The 9852-nt window shown below is 37.8% G+C and overlaps 1 protein-coding gene across 3 annotated transcripts in view; it reads right to left on the minus strand.

Moving 5' to 3' along the window:
- Positions 1 to 5137, minus strand: part of magixa (MAGI family member, X-linked a) — a 40125-nt gene extending 34988 nt beyond the window's left edge. For all 3 annotated transcript variants that reach the window (XM_042729643.1, XM_042729642.1, XM_042729644.1), the window contains exons 1-2: positions 4858 to 5137; positions 2167 to 2283 (exon numbers count right to left, since the gene is read on the minus strand). In XM_042729643.1, coding sequence (XP_042585577.1) covers positions 2167 to 2283; positions 4858 to 5137 — 397 coding nt within the window. The remainder of the gene's footprint in view (positions 1 to 2166; positions 2284 to 4857) is intronic.
- Between the last annotated feature and the right edge of the window lie 4715 nt (positions 5138 to 9852).

Genomic DNA, 9852 nt, shown 5'->3' on the forward strand with positions numbered 1-9852 from the left:
GGTTTTTTTTTCTTTTGAAATAATGACATTTTAATGCAACAAACTCGAACCTATACATTCACTCTGAAATGAATCTCTAATCAATGTGTAGAATGAGATGTTAAGGATTTTGACATTGAGGGATTTTAACATTCGTAACGTGATATTTCTGAGTCTGGATATTTAGCAGGGGGAAAAAATGTATCCATTAGAAACTGATTGGACTGTGAAAAGCAAGCGTAAATTTTCAGAACGGAGCCAGGTGGTTGGGGTTGAAATATAGCGATCTGTGATGTCAGCTGAAAAGGACAGTTGAGCAAGTTATTACATCTTTTTTTTTTTTCTTTGGGAATAACATGTACTGATGAATTACACAAAATAAGACCAGAAACGTGTTTTAAAAAAGTTAATAATGCTGACTTCATGTTGACTCTAAAAGCCCCAATGCAACCCCATGCTAACTATTTAGCATGACGTTCAGCACCTGGTTAAACATAGCAATGTGCATTTATACTGACACACCTGTGCTATTTTATCCTAAAAGAACAGATAAGAGGAGCATCTTACAGTCTTCTAATTGCCTTCAATCTATTCAGAGAAGTGACAGTAAAATGAGCTGCTTTATGGTGTCAAAATAATGATGTGATGAATAAACGTGTCTTTTTTTGAGCAGACAGGCTATGTAACTGAACCGACAGATAGAAGTTATGTGAATGGATGCACAAATATGAGTGTGCTTATGTGTACATTCAAAAGCATGCCAGAATGGGTCTGTGTTTGGGTGCTGACGCGTTTATGCGTATATGCATGCACAGGAGTGCTGAAAGGCACAGCAGGGTACCTCAGGCTGGAGACAAAGACAAATGTGCAGCTTTGGGATTCAAGAGCAGGAAATAGGTGAAATTTGAATCATGCGGGACGGATTAAATGCATCAGCTGTTATGGTGAACGTGTGCCTGATGTTTTAAAGGGGCCGGGAGGAGCTATGCATTAATAAATACATGCAATCATTTCTGAAAATAGTTGCAGTTTTGTTGCCAAGGCAAAATATGGAACACTGCCATTCACAATGAGCGCACTGCTGTGACATTTGATGACAGTTGCCATGGCAATGGTTAAAGTGCATTGCCTCAAAGTAACTGAACCTTTGACTCTGCATGAGGCTTGACATGATTGTAAACTGGATTTGTTTACAGTCTCTGAGGGCATCAAAGCATGAGATTGCATGCATGCTTTTGCTGGCTGATGTATTTCAGTATCTTTCTCATTTGTGTTTTTAATGCAGTTGTTTTACTGCAGGGTCTTCAACCTTTTTCTGGTGGACACTGAGAAGCAGCAGGGAGTCATTTTACATATTGTATAATCTCGTGTAGCCAGACCTACTGTATGACTAAAAAGCATGAGGTCAGGTCCATATGCATTTTGTTAAATAATGAAGTGGGGGTCTATGAAGAGTTTTAAGGACAATAATAGAAAAATGTATTGAAACGTGTCAGTGATCAGGGTTTTGCTTGTGCAAAAATTTATACAAAAAGTTCAAACAAATCTCTAATAGAAGATGAAACAAAAAAACTGAAATTTGTATAAACCTAATCAAAACCACTTATGTAGGCAGTTGAAATCAGATTAAAATAATGTATTTTTATGACAAATATGTCCAGATTTGAATAGTGCTCAACTTAATGTATGACACAGCATCTACTGTACCTCTAAAGTCTCATGCATGGTGAACCTACAGTACGCAAGTCAGTTACTGTAACTTACAGTTTAAACAGATGGAATAAAAACAGATTTAATAAAAGAAAATAAAAATCTGATTTTCCCTGAAGCCTGAATAAATCCATTGTGCACCTTTAATGACAAACATGGACAAATCCAGTGATTATATTATCCTCAAAAGCACTTGTTGTGCCATTCTGGTATCTTGTAAGCATGACTTTGTTTTTCAGACACACTGGTAAAAAAAATAAATGTTTTCCTTTATTCCCAAAAGTTGTGTAAACTCAGTGAGATTAGAGTTTACCAGATGAAGTGAGTACTTTTGTCTTGACAGTCAGCAAATGAGCATAATACGTTTTACAACTGGACATTAACACACATTTTCATCTTTTTTCTCCAAAATTAGTTTGACATCCTGCATTAAAAAGTCACCTGTAATACTGAATAACATAGGTGCGTGTCACTCACAGGGCACGGCGCGCAGGTAGAGGTTCTCTCGTATGACCTGTTGGAGTTGGCTGTCCATGGATCCAGGTGTAAAGCACTTGCTCAGGTAAAGTCTCAGATCCTTACAGAGAGTCGAGCCTGCAGATTACAAACAGAACACATGAGCAAGAATGAGATGAAGAGATTTGAAACCACTTTTTAATAACAGCACTGTTGCCACACTCACAAACAGAACACTGCTGTCACCATGGAAATATGAGAAAAAAGGTGCACTGGCAAAGTGAAACCGTCAAAGACGCAGTTCTGAAAATAAACAAACTGAAATACACCTTAAAAAAAAGATATGGGTAAAGTGGTCTCTCGCCCTGATTTCAATCCTAATACCACACACCCCGGGTTACCACAGTAGCACCTCAGACCTCACACGCACGCGAAGACTGCACTGCAACTACAGGAGTCTCTAAGGTCAGTGTGCTGTTGTCACAAACAAGCACTGCGGAGCACCTAACGAGGACCTATCCTCCCTGCTCGGCTTCTCTATATTGATTTTTGCACTTAATATAATCCGGTGGTCCTTTCTGCACACAATCTCAACACATGGACTCCTCAAGGACTCATGGGAAAGGTAGCATGAGTCATTTCCCGCTGATCTATTAATTTTTTAAAGTGCGTTATGACCTTAGATGACAGCCAGCTTCCTTTCATGCTGAATATTGATGGTCTTTATACATTGTGGATGGGGATTGCCCGCCCCGTTACTTGCCGAAACGGGGCTCCACCCCCCACCACGCTGACAGCGATCAATCGGGCCAACCAGGGCAGAGTTCCGGAGAGGTTAAGTAATAGAGTGCAGGATATCACATCCACTTAATGTCTGACACTGAACTGTTGTTCACAACATTGTGTTGACAAATCTGAGAGACTGAAATGCCTTTATTAAGCATTCATTTAGGGTGTCAAGAGCAACTAAAAATTCTTAACACTTCCTTGTGTAGAAGCTAGACATGAATATAGTAAATAAAATCCCCATGGAGCATCTTGAACTGACGTATTCAGGCAGGTTAGATTGGGATAATACAATCCTCAGGTGGAATGACACTAGCGGGTGACAAGTCAACACTGTGACCTACTCAGGGCTATATATTGTCACCAGATATAAATCTCTCGCACAAACCAAGTATTTAATTTAATAAGTGCAACAAAATGCAGACAAAACCTCCCAAAATAACATGACAGGGTGTGTAGCAGCTTTGTCAGGAAAGGGTTAGGGTTAGACCTGGGCTAGAAACGAAAAGATCACAGGTTTAACCCCAGGCGGAGGTGACCCATGAACCAGAAAATTACTGATATCCTCCATCTTCAGAAAGCTCACAGTGGGTCAGAGGGCCTCCAAGGAGATAGTGTATTTCACCTAAAAAGAACATTCTGTCAACATTTACTCATGTTCGAACTTTGTTTTCTTTCTACCGTGGATAACAAAAAGTGAATTTCTAAAGAATATGCTGACCACACTTTCAAGTATAATGGAAGGAAATAGAGACTGAGGGCAAAATTGTTGTCCAAAATTACAAAAATGCACCATAAAAATAGCATAAAAGTAGTCCATACCACTTTTGTACTTCATTCCAATTGTTTCCTGGAGCAATACAAAAGCTTTATGATAGAAATTAAAGGGATACTCCACCCCAAAATGAAAATTTTGTCATTAATCACTTACCCCCATCTCATTCCAAACACTTCTGTGTCATCCACGCCACAGGGATGCACTTTTTTATTTTAAATCAAAGCTAAATACACATAGAAACAGCACATCCTTGTGGCACGGATGACACAGAAGAGCATACACAGCATACGGTGATATAGAGAGAGACAGAGGAAAATGATGACAAAGGAATTATTGAAAACGTTGTTATTTTTGTTTTCTTCACTTACAGAAAGTATTCCTGTTGCTTCATATAACCCAGATTTCATGTCTGATGGCAGATGGAGTATTCTGACAACGACTTTCATACCTTTTCTGGACCTTGACACTGTTATTTACTTGGAAGTCTATGGGACAGTCACAGGCCTCCAGGTTTTCATCCAAAATATCTTAAATTGTGTTCCGAAGACGAACTGAGTTTTTATGGGTTTGGAACGAAATGGGGGTAAGTGATTAATGACAAAAATTTTATTTTGGGGTAGAGTATCCCTTTAAAGTCAATATTGACTGATACCTTGACACCAGTCCTAGCTCTCCTTGATCATGAGAGAAATACCAATGTTCGATTCATAAATTAATTTTTTTTTTTTATCTTTTCTTTGAATCAGTTTAGAATTTGTTTATGAACTGGACTCACACATTCATAAGGAATATAGCGCACAAATTTAATGACCTATTTTATAGTATTTTTTTTGGAATCTTCTCTCTAAATTTGTAGTTTGACAGCCTTAGTCCCCTTTTAGTTTTATTATATTAAAGAAAAAAGATCAGAATATTCTTCATAATTTCTTCTTTTCCACAGAAGACAGTCAAGGAGGTTTAAAATGACATGATGGTGAGGAAATGATGATCTTGTTCAAAAGAATATTCAGGAATTCTTCTCTTTGCATGGACACCTTCTCTTATCTAATGCAAAGAAGGAGTTGGATCAGTGCACAAGGCTGTTATTCTCCAACTTAAAGTGCCTAATTATACACCAGTCAATTTATTCTAATTGATAAACAGAGTACCTGGTGATACGGTTTTGATCCGAATTGGATGTGGACATGAGTTCAGGACCCCTCTCACATCTCCCAAGGTCAATCCCAGGACAGGTGTACCGCCAATCTCTAGGATGATGTCACCAACAGTGGCTCCACCCCCAGGTGCTGCTGTAACAAATGGGAACTCTCCATAATCTGCACCACCTCCGATGGCCACACCAAGCTCTCCCGAGGCTCCGCCCAGCGGGACGAAGCTCTCCTGCACTTTCGAGCGCCAGTGCAGCTTCTTAACAGCCCCAATATACATTATTACCCCTAGTTGATTTCCCAGCTGCTGAAAATTTAGCTTTGCTATCACAAGCCTTAATTGATTTCCCAGCTCGGTCAGGATGGTCAGTTGATTTGAGACTTTTCATCTGATCACCCAGCTAAACCAACTGAAGACCAGCCTGGACAGGTCAGAAGACCACCTTAAACTAGGGTTTTTTCTACAGGGCAGCCTACAAATCAGGGTCTTCGCACAGAAAAATTGATTAAAAAATATTCAGGGTAGCCAACCTATTTTGGTTTTCAAAATAGGTTAATTGAATATGAATAATTTCGGATCATTTGAAGCCTCACTTTCACTGTGTGTCATATAATGAATGTCATAATATTGGTTTATTGGTTATAGTGACAGCCTTGAGTAACAGAATATATTTTTAAAATATGCATTTAAACCACACTACTGATAGTAAATGTATCCATTTCAAATAAATACTGTTCTTTTGAACCCTAAGATGGTTTACCCAGCTTATTAAAATTCACATCTGCTAAAAATTTAAAAATGCTATAAATTTAAAAATAAATTAAAAGCTGCTGAAAATTTAGCTTTGCTATCACAGTTATAAAAAGTTACATTTTAAAATATATTGAAAAGTTAAATTGTAATAATATTTTACAATATTTCTGCTTTTACTGTATTTTTGATTAAATAAATGCAGACTTAATGAGCAAGAGACTTTTTAAAAATCAAACCAACCCCAAACATTTGAACGGTAGTGTACTGTATATTAAGTAAACAAAACACAGCTGAATATGTCTTTTTGCATGTAGATTTGAAGACATATTCCACTTTAACCAAAACAAAAAGGATAAAATACAGCACAAAGTCAAATACATACAGAATGAGAATATATGTCCCATAACTCTCCTAACAGGCACAAAATGAGAAGCAAGGGCCTTCACAAACACATTTATGCGAGTCCCAGTGGTATTCCACAAGCTAAACACATGATACGAGTCTGCAAATTGAAACAAAACAAGCAAACAGATGGTCAAAACACAGTGGGGGGTGATTCCATCCACAAACACAATGTACACGGGCTCATTAAAAATGCATTGATCTATTTCAGGTGTCAACGATTCTGCTACCACAAATTTACACATTTTTACCAGCAACATCATCTGGGGCTTTCCACTAAAAATGAAGAATTTAGAAAAAATACAGAACGAATCAGTATCTCAGAGGATCTGCCAAATACGCATCAGGGTTGGCTGCAGAAGGCCCTCTCTCTCTTTCTCCGCATGTGTCTCCCTGTTGCTTAGCCATATAGCGACTCATATAGTCTCCATAGACATAAACCAGAAGCTAAAGACACAAAAATACACACAAAAATAAAACACAAATCATCTGAAAATGATATAACACACTTCAGAGTTTCTGATTAGAAGCGTGCAGTGCAAAGATCACACATTAGTTAATGCATCATCTGATATACATCAGCGAGGGTGGGGGTGGCTGAGTCTTTAAATGGACAATACTAACAGAGTTACATAGTTACAGCAACACCATTGCAGTAAACTCGAGGAGGGGAGGAGAGGAGACCGTGCATTCCAGCGCTGCGGGTCTTTTCCATTACCTCACAAAGAGAAAGAAAGTTATAACTCCAGGTTGTACAGACTTTCCTGGAGCTGTGGAGAAATAGCAGAGCGAGTCACCTTAAAAACTAAAAGCAAACAGTGGCGTGAGCACTTCAAATGCCTGGTATCAAAGTCCATCCACCTACCGCAGTGTGTTCGCACCTCACTTGAGCACACACAGTATAGTGTGTGAATGTGATATGAGAGAGTGTACAGTTTGTCGGAAAACCTCTCATGCAGGTAAAATAAGACTCAGCACTTAGGATACAAGATTAATATATAACTCAGCTTTAAATATGCATCTGGATCTTGTCTACCACTTTGTTCACTATGTTTCTGGCATCCCTCTGGGATGATGTTCTATGTGTCACAGATATACACTCCCATACGAGGCAAGTTTCTTCAAGCATATCACTGTTGTGTGACATATGAGTATTTTATCAAGATCTAAAGCCCTTTCCCTCTCTGATTAAATCCTGCTTGCATCCTCCGCATTACATATGCATGCTGTGTCTTCATGGGCTGCTGAGATGTTGAGAATAATTGATTAAGTACTTTGGAAAGGGGCCCAAAACTGCCACCCCATCCTACTTATGAATAAAAACTCATAACCCCAAACAAAAGAACTGTTTGTATTTTTCATACTGTTCAAGAGCATTTAATACAGACTTGCATAGAAATAATGCTTCTAATGCAACGGATGCATTACAAAGTCATACACCCAGCCAGCTACATTTGCATGAACAGTATCAGGAAATATTTGATATGGCAACTATGCAACATGACTATCTTATATTTATTAATTTAGCAGATATTTTTATCCAAAGTGACTTAACTGGCAATTAAAAGTCTTTTACATTCACAGAGGCTGCATTTATCTGATCAAAAGATGTTTCAAAAACAAAAGTATTAAGCAGCATAAACATTTTTCAACATTTTTAACAATAAGAAATGTTTTTGAGCACTAAATCAGCATATTAGAAAGCTTTCTGAGTAATCAAGTGACAATGAAGCCTGGCTGCTGAAAATTCAGATTTTCCATTCCAGGAATGAAATATATTTGAATAGAAAAGTTGTACTGATTTTTTAAATAAATGCAGCCTTGGTGAGCATAAGAGACTTGTTTAGAAAACTTGTAATTATTCCAAACTTTTCTCTAGTAGTGTAAATAAACACAAAAGTATGTCTAGTACATAATGCCAAGTTTTAAGTAAAACCTGGGTTAATACACAAGAGCTGGAAGAGCAAAAGTAGAATATAGAAAACACAAAATGTTACTTCAAACATAAGGCTAGGGCTCTAACCCTGCCTGAACACATTGGATATTCTCATTAACGCTGAGGAAGTCTGTGCCTCCAAAGATGAAGAGCAGAGAGAAGATAAATCCTGCTGGATCTTCAGGTGAGTCGATGAACATGCTCAAATCGAGAACAGGTTTAATTAAAAACTAAAGGTCCAGATGTCACTGGGCCAAGAAGAGAGATGTAGATCAAAGTTTTGTGGATGGTGCTCGGATCCACTGCTGTTTGAGATTTTGTCGACATATAATGCAGTAACTCTTAATGTCAATTATTGTTCATGCTGTGGAACAAGGCTGAAGATCAGAAGAATGAAATTCGATTTCTCCCCCGTGTTCCCTCTCTGAAGCAAATGATTATGGGATGTCTTGATCTCATTGTACTGTAGAAATGAACATTAACTTAAGCTCCGAAATTAGAGAAACACAAGACTACACATCATCACCCACTTCTGCTCTGGAATAAAGCCTTACTTGGTTTGTTCATCTTATTTAGTCTTCCAGGCTGGTCTGTTGCCTGATTTCAGATGGGTTTGCAGCACTTTACATCTGGTCGGGCCATCTTGAGCTAAAACCAGCAAATCAGTTTAGGCTGGTTTAAGCAGGATTCCTTCAGAAAGACTAGCTTGACATAGGCTGAAAATGTCTACAGAAGTTCTTTTAGATGGAAAAAGTACAGCCAAATAAAACTCTAACTTCCACAAATCAGATCCAACTAATATCAAATCATTCAGAGACATGTTTAAAATCTCTCTGCAGCATCACACTGCGGATCGCTCCTGTGTAAAGAGCCCCAGGTACATCAGTCTGCTGTTATGTGCTGAATCATTAAAGCATCATGGGCGATGAAGGGCCATGGGGTTTGTTATTTCTCCACATCAGCAGTTAAGGTTTCTCCTCAATAAAAACAAACAATCTGGAACCCAGAACAAAGCTCTTCAGTTAAAAGAGGTCACACTAGACGTAATTCCAACATGATTCAAGTCACATTAGTTTAGGACTACAAATCCCATGATCAAATGGAACAATTTCAGCACTTTTACACCACTGAAAGTGTCTTTTCACTGCAAATTGACATGTTACATGCAAGTCAAATATGTATTTTGGAGATGAAACTTTACAGCACTTGCACACATGCTCATACATATGAATTCCCACAATGCACACCTGCACAGGCTCATTTGCATAACGACACTATTGGCTGTTGATTTAAGTCCATAACCTTCATGCTAACAGCTTTATGAGAGTAACAAGTAAATGTAACTGGGAAAGCAGAGGACAGGAGAGGAGAGGTATGAAACGATGTAGCCTGGGGGAAAGATGGAGTGAGATACAGAAGAGTGACGAAGGGAGGCAGTTCTGCAGCAGTAGCATGGCAAAGTGGTCAGTGGTTGTCATTTTTACATACTTTATCATATTCAAAATGATAAAAAATTTGCTTAACGTGGGTGATAAAGTGAATATATGTACTAACACTTTTATCAATGTAAACCTTGGGCTGTCATGCCTTTCACCTTTGAGTATAAGCATGAGATGACTGCAGCCTGCTGATCTGTGGACCAATATTATTTTTTGCAACATTTACTATCATATAGTTACTATTATAGTTTCACAGTAGTTTTTAAATATATTTGCCTTTTTTTTTATTGTAATTTTTGTTTTGTGTGCTTGTCATTTATTATTATTTTTTTAAATTCTATATAATTTTTCTTTTTATTTTGAGTTATTTTAGCACATCAAATATTTAGTAAATACTAAATAAAAAAGTATTACCATTTTTTATTTTATTTCAGTTAATGTTTTTTTTTTTTCAAGTAACAAAT

Source organism: Cyprinus carpio, chromosome B8, assembly GCF_018340385.1.
Source record: "Cyprinus carpio isolate SPL01 chromosome B8, ASM1834038v1, whole genome shotgun sequence".
NCBI lineage: Eukaryota > Metazoa > Chordata > Actinopteri > Cypriniformes > Cyprinidae > Cyprinus > Cyprinus carpio.